Source organism: Vigna angularis, chromosome 3, assembly GCF_016808095.1.
Source record: "Vigna angularis cultivar LongXiaoDou No.4 chromosome 3, ASM1680809v1, whole genome shotgun sequence".
Lineage (NCBI taxonomy): Eukaryota > Viridiplantae > Streptophyta > Magnoliopsida > Fabales > Fabaceae > Vigna > Vigna angularis.
In genome coordinates this window covers 5739251-5759203 of record NC_068972.1, presented here as the reverse complement: position 1 = coordinate 5759203, position 19953 = coordinate 5739251, and the positions used below count along the sequence as shown (strand labels likewise).

At 31.4% G+C, this 19953-nt stretch overlaps 3 protein-coding genes across 3 annotated transcripts; all 3 read right to left on the bottom strand.

Annotated features, from left to right (window-relative positions):
• Window positions 1-7: 7 nt before the first annotated feature.
• On the bottom strand, window positions 8-1722 carry LOC108324928 (carboxylesterase 1). Its single transcript, XM_017557881.2, has one exon. It carries the CDS (start codon window positions 1271-1273, stop codon window positions 74-76), a length of 1200 nt encoding a protein of 399 aa, XP_017413370.1. The 5' UTR covers window positions 1274-1722; the 3' UTR covers window positions 8-73.
• Window positions 1723-5234: 3512 nt separating this feature from the next.
• Window positions 5235-7135, bottom strand: LOC108324758 (PTI1-like tyrosine-protein kinase At3g15890). Its single transcript, XM_017557689.2, has 4 exons — window positions 6820-7135; window positions 6562-6715; window positions 6166-6428; window positions 5235-5948 (listed from the first exon to the last, which is right to left on the bottom strand). The coding sequence occupies exons 1-4, from the start codon at window positions 6873-6875 to the stop codon at window positions 5321-5323; spliced, it is 1101 nt and encodes a 366-aa protein (XP_017413178.2). The 5' UTR covers window positions 6876-7135; the 3' UTR covers window positions 5235-5320.
• A 10320-nt stretch (window positions 7136-17455) lies between these two features.
• LOC108325775 (transcription factor bHLH36) lies at window positions 17456-18974 on the bottom strand. Its single transcript, XM_017558863.2, has 4 exons — window positions 18602-18974; window positions 18126-18473; window positions 17952-18024; window positions 17456-17801 (listed from the first exon to the last, which is right to left on the bottom strand). The coding sequence occupies exons 1-4, from the start codon at window positions 18932-18934 to the stop codon at window positions 17764-17766; spliced, it is 792 nt and encodes a 263-aa protein (XP_017414352.2). The 5' UTR covers window positions 18935-18974; the 3' UTR covers window positions 17456-17763.
• Window positions 18975-19953: the final 979 nt, after the last annotated feature.

Here is a 19953-nt window from a genome sequence, read left to right as displayed (position 1 = left end):
ACAAGAATGATATAAATAGCTTGGTTTATTAAACATTGGGTGCATAAAACATAAAAAACAACCAAAAAAGTAGCTAATGAAGAGTTTTAAGTAAACGAAAGACTTGGAGGGACATGGAAGGGTCACCCACAAAGATGCCATGTCGACCCCCTTCATAAAACTTTCCAACCACGTGCACACCCTTATGCTCAAGCAATTTCACCAGCTCTCTCTCGCGGGCCACCAGTGGGTCCCCTTCACATCCAAACACCGCAACCCTCCAACCAAGAACCTTAAGCTCATCCAAAATCTTATCTCCACCGTTGATAGTTGGATTTGAATACGGGTAATCACGGTCAACGCCAACGGGCAGCGACAGATTCCACATCAGATCTGTGATAGGCAAAGGTATAGTGTTGTCCTCGGCAAGCCTTATCTCTGATGGACTCCTCTTCTTCCCACCAAAAAACGGTTGAATCAATATCAACCCTGCAATCTTCAGCGGTTTCAACTTGCCAACCTCCGCCGCCGCACGTAGACCAGCCGTGTAGGCAATGTTTCCCCCGGCACTCTCCCCCATCAGATAGCAGCGGGAGTAATCGGCGTGGCGCAACCAGGCGTCGTTGGAGGCTTTGATCCAGTGCAGCGCCTCCACGGAGTCTTCGTAGGCGGCGGGGAGGCGGTGCTCCGGGGCGAGGCGGTAGTCGACCGAAACCACGACGGACTGCGTGGTGTGGGCCATTCTGACGCAGAAGTCGTGGAAGTAAGTGGAGGCTGCACTTTCGAAGATGAAGCCTCCGCCGTGGTAGAAGACGATGAGGGGTAGTTTGGGGTTGGGGGAATGATGGAGTGATTTGTGGGGTAGGTAGATCCGCGCCCAGGTGTGGTTGAATTTGTTGATGGGGAGGTCTTTGGAGAGAACCGGTGTGGGGAGCGAGGGATCTGGCGAGGGAGGGCTTTGCGGCGAAATGCTTAAGCGTGTGAGGGTGCCGTTTGGGTTGAGGATGATGTTGAGGGCTTTGTAGGGATCCATGGCTGAGTTAGCAACCATTGATGCATGGATGAGAATCAGATACACTGAGACCGCAGTAAACACTGTGTGCAGTGTCATGGCCGATAAAAAATCTTCTTGATTGATTCCTTCAAAGTTCAAACGGAGTGTTATATAATAAGAAAATCTTATAGGTAGGGTAGGCATAAAAACCCGTAACCGCGGGTATGTTAACGGGTCGGGTTCGGATTCGTATTTGCAGATACTTCGTTTGCAAAATAAAATTACAATTTTTTTTTTCATTAAATTGTTTTCCAAGCGTTTGTGCCGTCAAACCCTAAAGCTCACTTCTTCTTCTCCTACACTATTCTTTCATTCCCATTGCCCTCACAGAAGGAGAGAAAAAAAAAATGAAGTTCAATGGGTTTCCTCTAGCCGGCGCAACAGCCGCAAGAGCCATTTCAACAGCCGCTCTCCACAGATCTCCAGTCTAAATACAACGTACGTTCCATTCTACGCGAAATCGAAGCAGGGACGGCGGCGAACAAAGCGAGAACGACCCTTAGGGTCTGCCGTTTCTGAAAAAAATAAGAGAAAGAAAGGATTTTGTTTTACTGGTGTTTCAGATATCACGATGCTAGCGGTAACCATGGAGGATCCACCCGTGGATGAAGAAAGCAGCGCCTTTTATCTATGCTGAAGCCTATCTTCTTTTGCAGGCACCTTACGGCTTCCTGTGTATGCATTTTTTATTTTTTTGCAGCAGACACCTTAAGGCTAACTTTGATGCTTCTCGAGCCTTTTTAGTGTTTTTTTAAGCTTTTATTTATTTTATTTTATTTTTTTTAGTGTTTTTTTAAGCTTTTATTTATTTTATTTTATTTTTTACTGCATAGGGAAGAAAACCTAAAGAAAAATTTTGGGCCATGCCCATTTTTTAAGAAAAACTCAACAATAAAAAAACTAATTTGGGCTTGGACTGTTTTTATAAAATAAAGGATTTGAATATTGTTTCAATTTTTTAAAATTATATATATTTTTTTTCAAATTAATTTGAACATTTTTAAAAAGTCATAACTTTTTTTAATTATTTGTCGATTTTTATGCGGATATCCGATGGTTAACGATAAATACAAATAACTCTTTTACATGCGGGTCGGATTGTGGACCGACCCTATTCGTGCGTGACACGACCAACCCCGTTGACATAAGTAGGTCCACAAATTAGATGCTTGTGTATATACATACAAAATACGTACATATCTATTATTATTTATTTAATTTTAGTAGAATCTGATGCTGGGTAAGTGAAGAAAGTGGTGTCTACTTGGAGCTTCTGCAACGTAGTCTGGGTGAGTTTGTTGTTGTGGCCTGAAGATAATTGAGAACAGCTCGCAAATAGCTACGGGACAAAAACAAAGTCATAAATAATGTTTTAACATAATTGAAAGTTGGCATCAACAAAAGTAGAGAAATTAAGACTCATTTCTTTTCTCTGTAGAATAAGGATGGTGAGATTTGGACTGAGATCGGTTACACAAATCCAACCATGCGTATTGATTTCAATTGTGTAGAATTGTCCATGGATTAATAAATATATTAATTCAATAATAAAATAATATGAAAATATAGGAATCGCATATTATTTTATGTTATAATATTCAAAATAAAAAGAATATTAGGATCAAAATATCAAAACGCTCACCACAATCAAGAAGATTGCAAGATTGCTAGAGCAATAAATTATCTCCGGTCACATTTTATTTTTAAAAACATTATTTATTTCACTCCGTTAAAATATTTTTTTTTTCTATTCTTCTTTGTCACACTCATACGGTTTTCATTGAAGACGTTTATCAATATTTTCAAACTCTAGTTAGTAATATTATTATTAATAATTATTTTTCCTTATTATTAGTTAAGAGTGTAAACCTAAAACATAATTAAAATGATCGTATTAACGGTTTTTTTTTGAGCGACAAGTAAAAAGCTTTAAGACAACACTAGAGCAGAGCCACTTTGGACACTTCCATTAAATTAGAAGTTGGAGAGGAGAAAAATGTTTAAAACGATAAATTCAAAGTTTGCGTAACCCCACATATATATATATATATATATATATATATATATATATATATATATATATATATATATATATCAACATGCCAATTTGATATTGAAATTTAAATTCGTGACCCAACAATACACGAATGACTTGAACAAAAATAGTTGAATTTGATCCAAATAAAGAAAAAAAAAACCAAACTAGTTAAATTGAAATCAAATTTACGAAGCACTCTTTCCAATTCCCTTAAACACCACTACTTTGTTTCATTTGCCTTACTCTCATTTCAGTTTAGTTTTTATCAACCAAAATATTAATTATTTTTTGTTTTTTATCTTTTTTCTTCAAATATAAAAACTTAAAAAAATATTGATTTCTTATTACACGTCTTATGATTTGTTTTAGTTTCTCACGTCATTAAACAAAAAAAATCATTGCATTAATAATTTTAATGCATTAATAATTTTGTCCAAATATAAACAATTGGTACTAAATAACATTATTCTTGTGTTTGTAAGTTGTAATCTTAAACATTTTGAAAAGCAATGTCTTTAAAATTGCTGGATCAGTCCTTAAATAATGTTATTAGCACAAAGTTATATCATCACATATATATCATCTAAATAAAATTATTATACATTAAAATAAGATAGTAAACACTAGTTAGAAATTAAGTATTTTAGATTTATTAATCTATGTCCATCCAAGTAAAGATTCCTTAAAATACTATAAATTAAGCATACATCAGTGTATATGCACTATTTATTAATTATTATATGTATTCCTTGTGTTGAAGTTTTACTTTGACCTTTCATTTATATTAAACACTACTCTAGAATATCTTGGTCACAAAACAACATTTTAGAGTAGAAGAGATGGTAAAATCATCTCATGATATGAGCATATATGGGATTTGTTAACTTGCATATACTTTTTTTTTTCAGTTAATACATTTTAGTCATGTGTACCGGGTTTTAGTAGACAAAAATATCCTCATATTATGGATTCTAAGTTTTAAGGTCAAGAGTATTTTGAATAATTTTCATTCTTAAAACTAAAAAAAAAAACAAGAAACTCCCAAACCCTTACTCGCCTCCCTCATTCCTCTCAACCCTTTCTCTTCCATCTTTGTCACTCGAACATTTTCTTTGTCATTCCTAGTATAGTCCCAACTGAAAAAAAAACAGAAACATTCGCCTAACCCTAATCCACCTTTTTCACTTATCCAATTTGTTTCTCTTTTATCTCCATACTTTTTCTCACCGACACAATTCCAATTGAAGTGAAATCTTTCGAATAAATCAATGCAATTAGAAAGATTCGATGAAAGAACATCAATTCAAATCCTGAATTTTCGAATTGAGAGAGATATTGAGAGAAATCAAGAATTCTTGCTATTTCTTAGATTTATGGATAGGTTGGGGCAACAATATCATAAAAAATACCTAAAAAAACTAAAATATTGGCAATTTGAAACGAAATATAGTTCCAGATCCAATTATTCTTTTTGTACTATCTTTTTTGTACTAGATTCAATTAAATTGGAACAAAATCTTTCATCATTTTTTGAATTCTTCTTTTTTATCTTAGTTGTTTTCATCTTTTTTTTAGATTTGAATCCAAAAAGAATTATAAGTTGATTAAAAGCAACCCGCAAAACAAATGAACGAGAAGAGCAAGAACAATAAATTGCAGTGTCGCAAGTTGCTGTGTGTGGGTGAGAGAGAGTACGGAGATGAAAGAGAAATAGATTGGATAAGTGAGGAAGTTGGATTAGGGTTAAGCGACTGTTTATGATTTTTTCAGTTGAGGCTACAGTAAGGATGACCGAGAAAAAATTAGAGTGAGAGAGATGAAAGATGAATGATTGAGAAGAATGAGGAAGGTGAGTAAGAATTTTGGGAGTTTCTTTTTTTTTTTTTAAAGTTTTGAGAATGAAAATTATTTAAATATCCTTGACCTTAAAACTTGGAGTCCATAATATATGAAGATATTTTTGTCTACTAAAACTCGGTGCATATTACTAAAATGTACCAACTGAAAAAAGAGTATACATAAGTTAACAAACTCATATATATATATATATATATATATATATATATATATATATATATATATATATATATATATATATATATATATATATATATTATAAAAATTGTAGGACTGCATAGTAAAAATATACAACACTATGAAATTAACAACTTGACAAATATATTAAATATCCATTTGATTTCGTGATTAAGAAGAAGAATTATTATAAATTTCACTAACAAACCAAGAGTTTATCTTATTCTAAGTTTATCATCATCACTTGGTATTTTCAACTTGGACTGTGTTCTTCTAATCTCTCCATAGTTTTCTTCATATTTATCATCTTCATTAGTGTGAATTAAATTTGGAATCTCTTTTTTTCTCCTCCCAATGCCACCCTTGAGCCACTCCACGACCTCTACCATGCTAGGCCTTTTTTCTGGATTACTTTCTGTGCACCTTATAGCTATCATGATCACAGATTTCAACTGCTCTAAATCAAATCGTCCCTTTAATTTTGAATCAACAATATGAGTGAAGTTACCCTTTTGAACATGAGGTGTAACCCACTGAACTATATCTCTTTTCACTCCGCCTTGAAGTTTCTCAATTGGCTTCTTGGCACTCACAATCTCCAAAAGCAAAATCCCAAAACTGTAAACATCACAGCTCTCAGAAACCTTCCCCCACATGGCATATTCTGGAGCCAAATATCCAAGGGTGCCTTTAACCCTTGTTGTCAGATGGCTTACACCCTCTGGTATCAGCTTAGCAAACCCAAAATCAGCAACCTTCGCTTCAAATTCAGAGTCTAAAAGAACATTGCTTGCTTTTATGTCTCTATGAATGATGTGAGGATTTGCCTCATGGTGCAAATACCTTAACCAAACAAAAACACCTCATATATATATATATATATATATATATATATATATATATAAACCACAAAGTTTAATGATTTCAATATCATATATAATCTCAAAGAAAAGGGTTGCAATATATGTGAAACATGGAAGTAAGTCAATTTTCTGTGATAACTATATATCAGGATAAGAGTTGCAGAAGTAGATTAATGAGAGGTGAAAGGAACACATACACCAAGCCTTCAGCTGCTCCAATTGCTATGCTCATTCTTCTAGGCCAATCTAACAAACAATCTTTGGCAAGTTGACCATGCAAATAATTGAGCAAACTGTGATTAGGCATGTAATCATACACAATTAACCTTTCTTCACCTCCTGCATAGAATCCACGCAACCCCAACAAATTCTTATGCCTCACCCTTCCTAGTACTTCCACTTCCACTGCAAACTCCATCTCTGCCTTTGCAGTCATCATCTTCAACCGCTTCACTGCGATCTGCAAAGTTCCATTCATTACAATGCATTACAAACAAATGTCTCATAATAGCTCAAATTAAGGTTTACGAGAAACGAATAAAATACACTCAAAGCTTTAAAGAAATATATTATATATGTATGAATATAATTGCCTCGACGCCTTTACTTGTTCGACCCCAATAAACACTTCCAAATCCACCCTCTCCTATCTTATTATCTTGATGGAAATTGTTTGTTGCACGAAGCAACTCCTTCAAGGTGTATATTTCCCATGGATAGTCCCTTTTCTTCTTCTCCTTCTCGTTTCTACAGAAAAAGTAAAATACGCAACTCAAAATATGTGCATATTATTAGGAGATTATCATCACAAATTCGTGGACATGACATGAAGTAATTTGATGAAAGCTTACTGTATCTCGGATTGCTCTTTATCACAGAGAAAACAGCTGAAACATTTAAACTGCATTTCTTTGTCTCTCTAGGAATTCACAACTGGAAAATTGATGGAAATTTTTGAGGGAAGTGGGAAGAAGAGAAAAAATAGATTTGGGAGGAAAGAACAAAAATATATCGGCAAATGCAAAGAAACAATATAAGAATTAAGATGACGACAAAGGGCTGCTGCCTTGGAAGTCAAGGACTTTGAACAAAACCCAATTCAGTGAGTATTATATAATCAAATGGGTGTATGCTTGTGTTTACAAGCTTTTCTCCACCCAAATTTCCATTGAAAATGTCACACTTTTATAAATATTCCTGTCGGAAGAAGCATTCTTGAACGTTTTATTCAAGAGTTAAATTTTTACAACTTTTTTAATTATTCTACGCTCTTTTTTTTTTTTTATCTTTTCTCAATAAATCAACTATCTTATTTCAGATCATATCCTTTTCGAGAAAAATGTAATTGCTTTTGTATAAATTGTATTAATGGTAAATTAAATATCTAATGAAAGGATAATGATGCAAGCAATCGAAGCATAGCTAATTCTTTAGTTTTTTTCTAGTAGAACAATTTAAGAGCGGTCAAACAAAGCTAATGAAACTGTAAATTGTGTTAGGCTTGTAACTAGTTGACAAAAAGTCTTAATCAGAGACAGTTAGCAATTGCTCGTTCATAATAAGAAAAGAATAGTCCATAATTGTGCTTTTGGGACAAGTACTATGAGAATTGCGGTCCAAGGAGTTTGACGCAAGCAATACAATTTTTTCTAAAATAAAATTACTGAAAACAGTTTTATAATTAATTTTTAGATTATCATTTTCTTCTTGTTGTTATCTCAACCTGTTTTTTAAGGTTAATCTGTCAATTTTACATCTTCATTATAATAAGCATTGGGCCGCACGAAAATAAAGAAAATACTTCTTTAAGAAATTGTTCAAATTAACGCAGAAGTGTAATTTAATTTAAATTGATAAAGATATTGTACTATATAAAATATACACTCATCGAAAATGATAATTCATGGACAAATATAAGTATTAATAATTGATTATTGGATTTTATTACCTAAAAATATACTATACTAATGGTTAATCAATGAGTCTGCCAGCCACATACCCTACAAATATACGATTGATGTTCAGATAAAATGATCTTTTTATACAAAGTGGATTGCATTCTCGGAAAGGATTGAAGATCAAAAGAGAGCAGAACAAGTAAGGACGACTGACCCTCAAACCAATTTAACGGAAACATTTTGGCATCCACTGGCCGAGCGGCATCCCCATGAAGCCACGAAGAACCAGACGCGCGCTCGATCTCGACATCGCTACTTCGGATCAACATCAGGTTTTGCAACAAGAGTAAAAAATTCCGTAATAATTTCTAAAGGCATGTCTTTTGTTTTGAGAACTTTTAGGAATGTTCAGTCCTACGTTCAACCTTGACAGGTTTCACTTTTCATTATAATTTATAAATTATAATATATTTGTTTAACTCATATTTTTGTGGGTAAAAATATTCTGGAAGGTTCAGTCCTACGTTCAAGCATGTTCCACTTTTCATTATAATTTATAAATTATAATATATTTAATTCATATTTTTTTTGAGTAAAAATATCCTCCAAATTAAAAATATCTTGCAGGAAGGTTCAGTTCTACGTTCAACCTTGGCACGTTCCACTTTTCATCATAATTTATAAATTATAATATATTTGTTTAACTGTAAAAATATCCTGCACAGGAAGGTTCATTCCTACGTTCAACCTTGACAGGTTCCACTTTCAGTCCTACATTCAACCTTGACATGTTTCACTTTTCATTATAATTTATAAATTATAATATATTTGTTTAACTCATATCTTTGCGAGTAAAAATATCTCGCACAGGAAGTTCACTCCTACGTTCAACCTTATCAGGTTCTAATGTTATCTCATTATAAAATAAAATGTTGAATATTTTACTTAAGGCTTAATGTTGAATATTTTACTTAAGGCTTATTTTTGTGAGTAAAAATATCTCGCGCACAGAAAGATTCAGACCAACTTTCAATCTGATCAGGTTCCAATGCCATCTCGTTATAAGAATAAAATATTGAATATTTTGCTTTAACGCATGCTTTTTGTGAGTAAAAATATTTTGCACAGGAAGATTCAATCCTCTACAACATGTTCACTGTTCGGAGTGAAGTCCAAAAAAGGGCTTCAGAAATCCTCGTTCAATGCAGGAAGTTAGAAAAATAACTCGTGCCTCAAGCCGCTCGGGGGAAGTCCGAAAAAGGGCTTCAGAAATCCCCGCTCATCGTAGGAAGTTAGAAAAATAACTCCTGCCTCAAGCCGCTCGGGGGAAGTCCGAAAAAGGGCTTCAGAAATCCCTGTTCAACGCAGGAAGTTAGAAAAATAACTCATACCTCAAATCGTTCGAAGGAAAGTCCGAAAAAGGGCTTCAGAAATCCCCGCTCAACGCAAGAAGTTAGAAAAATAAGTCCTGCCTCAAGCCGCTCGAGGGGAAGTCTGAAAAAGGGCTTCAGAAATCCCCACTCAACGCATGAAGTTAGCAAAATAACTCCTGCCTCAAGCCGCTCGGGAGAAGTAAGGGCTTCAGAAATCCCCGCTCAACACAGGAAGTTAAAAAAATAACTCCTGCCTCAAGCCACTCGGGGGGAAGTCCGAAAAGTGGCTTCAAAAATCCCCGCTCAACGCAAGAAGTTAGAAAAATAACTCTTGCCTCAAGCCGCTCGGGGGAAGTCTGAAAAAGGCTTCAGAAATCCCCGCTCAACGCAGGAAGTTAGAAAAATAACTTATGCCTCAAGCCGCTAAGGGGGAAGTCCGAAAAAGGACTTTAAAAATCCCCGCTCAACGCAGGAAGTTCGAAAAAGAACTATCAGTCGACTACTCAACAGGTTCAGCTTTGTCAGGTTCCAATGCCTTTTCATTATAAAATATTGAAGCGTTTACTTTATTTTATTTAAACGCATATTTTTTGGAGTGAAAATCTCTTGCACAGGAAAAAGTTTCAAAGAAAACTCTTAGCATCTTTTATTCAATCTAGGGAACAGTTCCAAAGAGAACTCCTAGAGTTCGCCGCTCGGAACAAGGAGCAATGAAGACTTAAAGCGCATCGAAAGATAGACTCTCTAAATACAACATGAACTACCTCTTTTAAAGCTCATAATAATCCCTACGCACCTCTTTCAACAAAGAGCTCGCTTGGGCTTGTGGGACTTATGTACTATATAAAATATATCGATCGGAGTTAATGGTCATTCATGGGCAATTATCAGGTATTAATAGGTCAGATTGCCTTACACTTTACAAATATACGGTATTAATAATTGATTATTGGGTTTGATTGCCTAAAAATATACTACATTAATGATTGATGTTCAGGTAATAACTTCTGCAGGTCAACAACTCATCAAAGTGGATTGTATTCTCGGAGAGGATTGAAGATGAAAAGAGAGCAGAACAAGGAAGGACGACCGACCCTCAGACCAATTTAACCGAAATAAATATTATTAAATTTAAACTACTCTACTTGAAATATAAAATATAATAGTTAGGACATGAATAAATATTTTGATATTCCATATCCATATGACAGTATTTTGATTTTTTGTTCTCATCATTTTCATCATGTAGTGAAACATTTCTTTCCACAATTAAAACAATTTTGTAAAGATTTTATCAGTCTATCCATTTAATGCTTTCAAATTCATCATCTTAACATTATGAATCATATCCTCTTTTTATCTTTCATTATCTAATCAATAGGTTCATGTGTTTCATACTCACTTTGAATGTCCCACCTTGTTGTATAATTTTTCAAAAATCCATCACACAAAAGTTGTTATTTAATTTCAACAATATCTAATATTCTCTCATTCAAACAATTCACACAAAGACATTTCATCTTTATTATCTTTCCTACACTACCAATATTACATTTAGTGAATTATATAAACTCTTCTAACTCTTTTTTATAATCATCACTTGTGGTAAATTAATCAAACTTTCATCCAAATGTATGATATGTAAATATGGAATCAAAATTACTTTTCTATCAATGCATATTTAAGGATTGCTTAATGAAACAGTGCAAGATATAGAACAATAAATATTGGTCAAGAGTAAGACACCTCATGATTCAATACCAACACGTTCAACTGATTTAAACAGTATAGAATTTAAAAATAGCAAATATTAATCAAATTAAAAAATCAAATAAAAAGAGTCAACTTACTATGTGAGTAGCACTGGGACGAAAGCCAAAATAGTAAAGAAAAGAGAAACAAAAGAAAACAAAAGGAGACAAAACTGACACTTTGGTGGTTCGAAAAGGAATAACAAGAGGGTGGTCACTTCATGACGGTGAAATGAGGTGATGAAGATAGAAAAACTAGAAAGAACTATATATAAATAAGTGACTGAAAGAGGCAAACAAAATGTCAAAGGGGAAAAATTAGGATGGTGAAAGACGAGAAAAGAATTATTCATGTTCAAGGAAGTGAAAATGAAAATATTTTTAATCCTAATTAATTATATCATGATTATTAAGTAATTAAACTATCATTAACTCTTTTGTATTTACGAATATGCCACTATGTTTTGTTACAGTAGCGTGATAAAGTCCATTAATCAATGTCATTAATGAAATTCTTTCACTATTAATTGCATTGATTTCTTGAATTACGATTGAAGGAACGAACACTACGTTGAGAAAATCCAGTAGAACAATTATTGGGTTGAGAAGTTTGAAACATATGCAATTGTATAGAGAACCGTTATAAAACGGTAAAGAAGCAGTTACGTTATAAACATATTTTAGCAATATATAGTATTTAAAAAATAGCAGTGTGGTATACTTTTGCAATATATTAATTGTAGCTAATAAAAAATATTTACATCCTTTCACTTTATTTTTCAATAATCCGAGTTTTGAAAAAAAAATATGAAACCCCGTTCCATTGTTTTTTTTATTGCAATCAAAATAATATAAAGTAAAAAAAATGATACAAATAGAGTAAAATAGGTGTATTAGTTTGAATTGATAAAAATATAATATAAAGAAGTAGACGAATTTTAGAAAACTGACAAAAATAAATTATATGAAAGTATATATATATATATATATATATATATATATATATATATATATATATATATATATATATATATATATATATATATATATATAACAGAATCTTATTTATATTCTTCAAATTTGTGTTCTATTTAAAAAATAATAATTTTTATCCCATTTCATTCCAATTTAAAAGATAAATATTTTCTAATTTGTCCCATTTTTTTTCTTCTTAGTCAAACAATAAAAATATAATATTTCTATAATATCTCACTCCTGTTTCTATTAATTTTATTTCCGCACACGAGACTATTACGGTCCAAAATTGTAAGAAAAAAAATATTATTGAAATAGCTTTATACTAGTATTCACTTTCTAATTTTTTTCATGGTTGAAAAAAATACAAGAGAAAAAAAATAGTTTTAGGATAAAATTTTATTTCTCTCTCATTTTTAACTAAATAAAAGAAAATGCATCATTATATATGTTTTTTTTTCAACTAATATACTTATATTTTTTTGACACGTAATTAATAAATTTTTCCTGCCATTATCTAAAAATAAATGATGCTTAGAACAAATTTATAAATATAATTAGTAATTAAAGCATAATTAGAATAACTTGTTTGAAATAAACATGTAAATATTTTCTCATATTTTATCTCTATCTATCATCTTTCATTTTCTGAGTCATCTTCTTAAATTTTATCTTGTTTTAATTAATTTAAATTGTTAGCAAGGACAGTATAGCTCTGTGTGTTAAGTGTGTGAATTCAAGTAATATTTTAGCACCTGAGTTTTAATTCTTCTTATGAATAAAAATATTTCAATTCTGATGTATTGAATACATTTTTAGCCCTTAGACTTTTTCCAAATGTGTTTTTCCTCATATTTGCTTGTTTTCTTATGTCCATATCCTATATCATGAACATCATAGATTATCTTAATTATTATTGGCCAATCAAGGTAAGTAAGATGTCAATTTATGACCCGTACAATATAAGAATCAGTAGGTCATATGTAAATGTCTCTTATAAGGTCAAGGATAAGATGCCATGTTCGAATAGTATTCTATTTTATTTTTTTTGTTGGTATTCCATATCAATGTGTTAAAAGCTTTTTCTAATAACTATTATTTATAGCACATGGATTAAATTTTGAAAATAAACAAACTTTACCGACGAAAGATATTTCGAAGATAAATTAAAATTTATTAGTTCTTAAAAAATTGGTCTGTCTAACATAAGTACAAGCATATTAAGTTGAGCTGCATCAACGTATGTTACATGAATGCAGCAAATAAAAATGTTGGATATTTTTTTGGCTTGGCTTTATTATAAAAGATGATTTGGATCCTGTATCAAAACATGGGCTTGCATTAAGGCATATATAAGCTTTTGCTTCCAGCACCCCACAATATCTTCGTGCACACTTTAAAATTTTGGAAATGACCATTTTATTCTCCAGAAGAGAAAAGTGACTTCCAGATTACATAATAGAATTTTTGAAATGAATTTTTCAGTATGAATTTTTCAGAATATGATTTTGGAAACATACTTTCCAAAACATATGAATTGTGTTTTGAGAAAATTTCAGAGGGTTATTCCCTGTATCTCTCCACCTTTTTCCCTACACTCCCACATTTCAAAAGTATTTTCTTTAATGAATTTTAAAATCTGTTTCAAAAATATTTTAATGAATTTTGAAATATGTTACAAGAAAAAAAAATTCCAACAGATCTCAAAATCTGTTAGAAAAAACATTTTTCAACAAATTTTAAGATTCGTTAAAGAACTTTTAAATTTTTTTAACAAATTTCAAAATTTGTTGAAAAAAATTAGAGTGTAGAATTTTTTGAAATATAAAATATAATTCAATTTTTTTTAAAAAATATGGAGTGTAGAAAGAAATGTGAGGTGATGTAGAAAGTAATCCTCTAAATTTCGTAGAGTAAGCCCAATTTTAGCCAAAAAAATTGTGGAGAAACAGGTGCAGTAAGTATCGTGGTCCAAATGATTTTTATTCGTCAATAAAAAAAATAGTCATTCCAATCCCTTCAACAACCATTATTTTATCACCTTTATTATAACTATATGTGTGTATAGAAAATGTGTTCTCATATTTGTATGACATAGCAATCAAGTTGGCGGTAAACTATATTTGTTTTACGTGAGAAACATGAAACATTAGTATGTTCCACGGCTTGTTGTAAAGTATCACTACTGATATGAAAAAAAACTAAACATATAGATAATATCGACCTAAATACATGTTAATTAACGATCTTTTCTCAAAATACTTAAACCCAATGTGGTATCGTCATGTCAACTTCTTTGTAGAGGATAATTTCCACCTGCTTTTCAAGGATATTATGTTATTGAAAAAAATCAAACTCACAATTTCTTTCACATTTCTTTTCTAACTTTAATATCAAGTCAACTTTATGACTAAATCTATAACCCAAGATAACATGATCAAAATTTATTACCTTATTATGAATGTCATAATCATATTTTTAACAACATCGAGCATATATTTTACCTTTTAGGAATTATATTGTATTATAATAATTATTTTTGCGTTTATTTTATTTTACTTTACACATGCTAATATAATTTAATTTGAAAGAAAAAGGGTTGAGAGAACGAGAGAGGTGAGTAAGGGTTTGAGAAGGTTTTTTTTTTTAGTTTTGAGAATGAAAATTATTAAAATACCCTTAACCTTAAAACTTAGAATCTATGATATATAAGGGTATTTTTGTCTACTAAAATCCGGTATCTATTGCTAAAATATACCAACTGAAAAACAGACATACGTGCATTAGCAACCCCATATATATATATATATATATATATATATATATATATATATATATATATATATATATATATATATATATATATATATATATATATATATATATATATATATATATATATATATATATATATATATATATATATATATATATTATAGTTTTTTTGTTGGAGTAGAGGGGTCTGGATAAGATCATATGACAGAAATTAATATGCTAACCGAGCATGTGTTAATACCTCAATTGAATATATATAAGTAGATTCATTAATAATAAGCCAGTGTTCATAAAATATCGCAATAATGCGGTCGGAGAAGTACTTAAAGAATCATTGTCAAGATTAGCTTAGTTGTCATATCTTTGCTTCCCTGATTTAAGTTGCTTCGTCTATACTTGGTGGTTACCAAACCATCTTCGGGTATGGATTTAATCAAATGTAATAGTTGAATAATATTGGGGATACCATTTAGTTTAACACATACATCAAAATCAAGTTGTTTGATGCATGATGGACCCAGATAGATATTGCAATAAATTGATATGCAATAGATTTCAACTGATTTTAAATTCTGTTTGATCCCCAAGAAAATGTCCAAACCGATACATTCCAATCAGAGATAAATTAGGAGATGCTCTAAGGTAATTAGAAAGTTTAGTTGTTAATATATATATTATACCATGTAATCCACCCTCTCATACTGTTTGAGAACGTGACTTACGTATGATGGGAGGGGAATGTTTTGATTTTTATTTAATTTATTACAATTGCTAGGACTCAATTTTGACTGAAGCTGCATTTCATTAATTTAATTTCCATATAACATGATTTTTTTTTGTAGTTTATTTCCATCAAAGTCTGCTGCACATATTGTAGATAAAGCCAAACTCTTCTTGCATTTCAGTCTATGTATGCAAGTACTCGTGCAAAGGACTTAATAACAAGGTATAATTAAGTGATGGGAGCGTTAAAGAAGTGTTAAAATTTGCTGTACAAATTCAATCTCTTCGTACACAAAAATAGAAAAAACTATACACATTCCAGAACAATATTATTGATATATATACATGATTATTCATTTACTGCAGTGTTAAAATAAATTGGTAGGCCCTGAGTTTTTCAACATCTATAAAATCAAAGTAATATTATTCACTCTAAAGTAGCTTAATCTAAAGATGAAAAACTTCACAAAAACCATAAATCTATACAAACACACACATCAGAAATGTGCACTGAATATCTTCTGATATATCCAGTAAATGTTTAAACACAGGTGTGGTTTAGATTGAGGGTTTCTTGCATGAACTCAGGAACTTAACGCTACACTATTGATATCAAATAGCGTCCTATATGGTGGGGATTTCGTCACCTACAATTATTATTATAATATTTGTATATTATTTCACAATTATTAGCTTTAATTTACTTCCTATCCATCCTCAACCACTTACGTGTATTATTATAAATACTTATACTACTGTTTTCTAATTACAATACAAATAAAACCAGACGATGAGGTTACAAAAACCTCTATTGAACAAAATCCTTAAGCACAGAGTTGACATATCCTTTTGTTTCCACTATTGAATTTTTGCCATATGAAGGCCCTAGGACTGGAAGGGACGAAATGGATACAAATATTTAATAATAATTTCATTATTCCTTCGGTTTACTTTCCATTATAAGCAACAAAGTCACCTTAAAATTACATTTCAATATATATATATATATATATATATATATATATATATATAGCCAAATTATTTAATTGACAGTTCATTGAGCTGTTATATACTCTTCTAATGATTGTAGTCACTGGTGTTAACTAATCAAATTATGGTAAGCCAAACCAGTACTTGGTACGTAGGTTATATGTGGTTAGATATAAAATATACGGTTGACATCGAATTATTCTTGGATTTTTTTTATGGAGTTTATGTATTTGACAGTGGTGTAATATAAATACTGTGAGTTTATAAAGTATTTATATATGTACTATATGACCATCCGCTCAATTACAAGCTGGACAGTCAATCATTAACTTGGTAATAAAATACAAAGTTTGAATGATCAACTAAATGCTCAAACTACAAGTTGTTAAGCCTATACAGTTACCTAATAAACTAGATGACAACTCATCAGATTAAACAATTTGAACAGGATGATAAGACAATCCAAGTGGTTATTTGACAAACTGAGCAGTAGTTTATCAAACTTAATGGTATGAATAATACCAAAGTAAATCAACTTTAAAATCGATTAATTGAAAGTTAATATGATTATTTATGTTTGAATCACAATTAGACTAATCTTAATTAAAACTCCACTACATCATCTATAAATCAAGGTTTGAGTAAGAAGGTATATGTTACACTTTTATTATCACATTCATTGTTATCTATTTAAGTTGATTTGATTTTGGTATCAAAGTATCTTCTATAGATATTATTCGAACGATTTGAACGCACGAGAGACTTCTCGTTGAACAAAACTTGAATTTAATTTTTTGGACAACACATTTTAAAGATACAAGTGACCTGAACCTACACCTAAAACAATATCTATTTTTTGTTTTATCTTAAGGGTATATCCAAGGTTGTTTCTTTGTAATTTCGATACATATTTATACATGTCATTCTTCTTTGGCTGATAAAAAAAAGTAAATTGATTAGCACAAGAACAAATCCAAAGAAGTTTTAATACTATGACTGGCTACAGAAAATGTACCTTTAAAACAGTTGAATTAAAAACCAGAAAGTAATGCAAGACGTTACTAGTCAGAAGTGATTGCAAAACATTGAACTACAATGCATGACATGGTTCTGATTTCCACTAGAAAAGAAACTAAACGAGCTCATGGAATACCGTTGCCATTTTTGAACTTTACTCTTTCATCTGGATTCAGAGTGTTCCAATGGACATGACAACCAGCGACTAGTGGTACAATAATAGCATGTACACACGACTGAAGTTAATTGTCCAGATCAGAAATATCAGCACACAGTACATCTTTCATAAGATATCAGCAGTTTTCAGATTCAGATAGTATCTCCTCCGAACCTACAATTGTAACAAATGTTATTATTTATTAACTCAGATGTATATTATTATAAAAGAATTCTACTGTGTATGAAAAAATAGTTTTCCACATGTAAATATTCGGACAAAATCAGACCAAAAAAATGGAAATTTTGTGTATAACATTTGTACATGAAGATGATATCGCTTCGACAAGCTTCTTTTGCAGTTCAGTGTAATTAGTCCCAGTCATGGTATGTGGAACCTTCAAGAAAGATTATGAAAAGACAGCAAGAATCAAAATTTGAACATCATAATACGACATGCATGCTCATTGATAATTCAAATAATTAATCGATATGGTACCTCTATTCGGATAGTGTGTATGAAGCTGTCATCTGTTTTGGTAGAGGTACAGTTGACCACATCAAGCCCTTCTTTAAGCACCATATCTATCACTCTTGACAAAGGAAAGACATATTTTCTGAAGCTGGAACTACACTTAATCTGAATACCTCCCGGAAAAGGATGAACAATGACACATATCGGAAGATCGGTAGTGCTAAAGCTTCCACTATCAGAAACAACAACAGGACTCAAATTGGACAACTTCTTACACTCGTCTCTCTTAGCTTGCAACTCTTTCACATTATTTTCAAGGTGTTTGATGTAATTTGCACCCTCATGCATGTGATCAGAAATTGAGCGTTTTCCCTGATGATGGTAATCAAGATATAATATACTCAATATTGTAATGCCCTCAATGGCTTATGTATATTAATGAAATGAAAATTACTAGAGATATAAAAATGGTAAATAACAGTGTATAGCTGGTGTTTTACCTTGATATATTGAAGAGGCAGAAGAGATCTAAAGTCAGTGCAAAGCCTGGTCATTTCTTGCCTTCTTTGTTTTTCAGTCTCTCTATGCATCCACCTCTTGTTTTCATCCATGGTGGTGGTCTTATAATCTTCCTTTGTCCAAGCTGGTAACTTTCCTCTCTGCTTGCCCTTGGTAGTGCCCATTTGAGCTGTACAGGGAATGGGAGCACTACCATCGAGCACAGGATCATAGAAGATCTGATTTTCTGGAGGGGTTGTTTGGATTGGTTGGAAATAGTAATTATCAGTTGTAATCTGAAAGTACAACTCATCAGTAGGGTGTAAAGGATTCATCGTAATCTGGTTGGGGCACTCAAAGGTTTGGTAATTAGGGTTTGTGATCGATTCCCGTTTGACTAATATATATCCTAGGATCCTCAAATCCCCAACCCCATAAGATAAGAATCCATCTTACCTGCCATATCAACGATCTTGTTTCTATTTTCTTTGTTCTTTTGTCTTTCTCTTATTAGTTAATATTATCTTGTGGGGTATGGTGTCTGCACTACTTTGATGGATGATCAAATTTTAAACAGCCTACTTTGAAACTTGTTTGATTTACAACCCAAATTTTTGTTCTGGCTTTCTACTTTGACTTTGTCGGTTGGTACTCTGTGAATCGAATCTAGCCGAACCTTCAAACTATTTCAACAATCGAGAGGTGCTATGTAATTTTTATCATTTATTGTACATATTCAAAGAAATTCAAGAAACTTTATAAATAATTATTAATGAGGTTTTTTAGAATTAATTTGAGTTTCCTCTCAATAATGCATATCATTGAGATTTATCCAAAAAAAGAGAGCATTAGGTAAAATTTCAACTCCAATTATAATAAAACTTCTAATATATATATATATATATATATATATATATATATATATATATATATATATATATATATATATATATATATATATATATATATATATATATTGCTATCTTTAAAATAACATGCACGTGTGTACAGAATTGTTATTTCACCAAATCCAAGTTTTATTCTAAAAGCAATCATATATACAAGCTACGTATGGAATTTTTTTTTACAATTAAGAACAGTGTTCAGGTCCAATTCTAGGATCCATATTCAGCTAAAATCCTATTAGATTCAAACATGCTTTAATATTATTTTACGCCAATATCAATTAACTAACTGATTCGTTTTTATATTCAAATATTAATTGTTAATTTTATTAGCGAAGGAGTTAAAATCACAAATATTAAATTCTTCAAAACCAATCTTATATCTCTTAAAAAGGTTGATGGAAAGAGTTGAATTCACGACTTCTCTTACTCTTTATTCTAACTTTTAT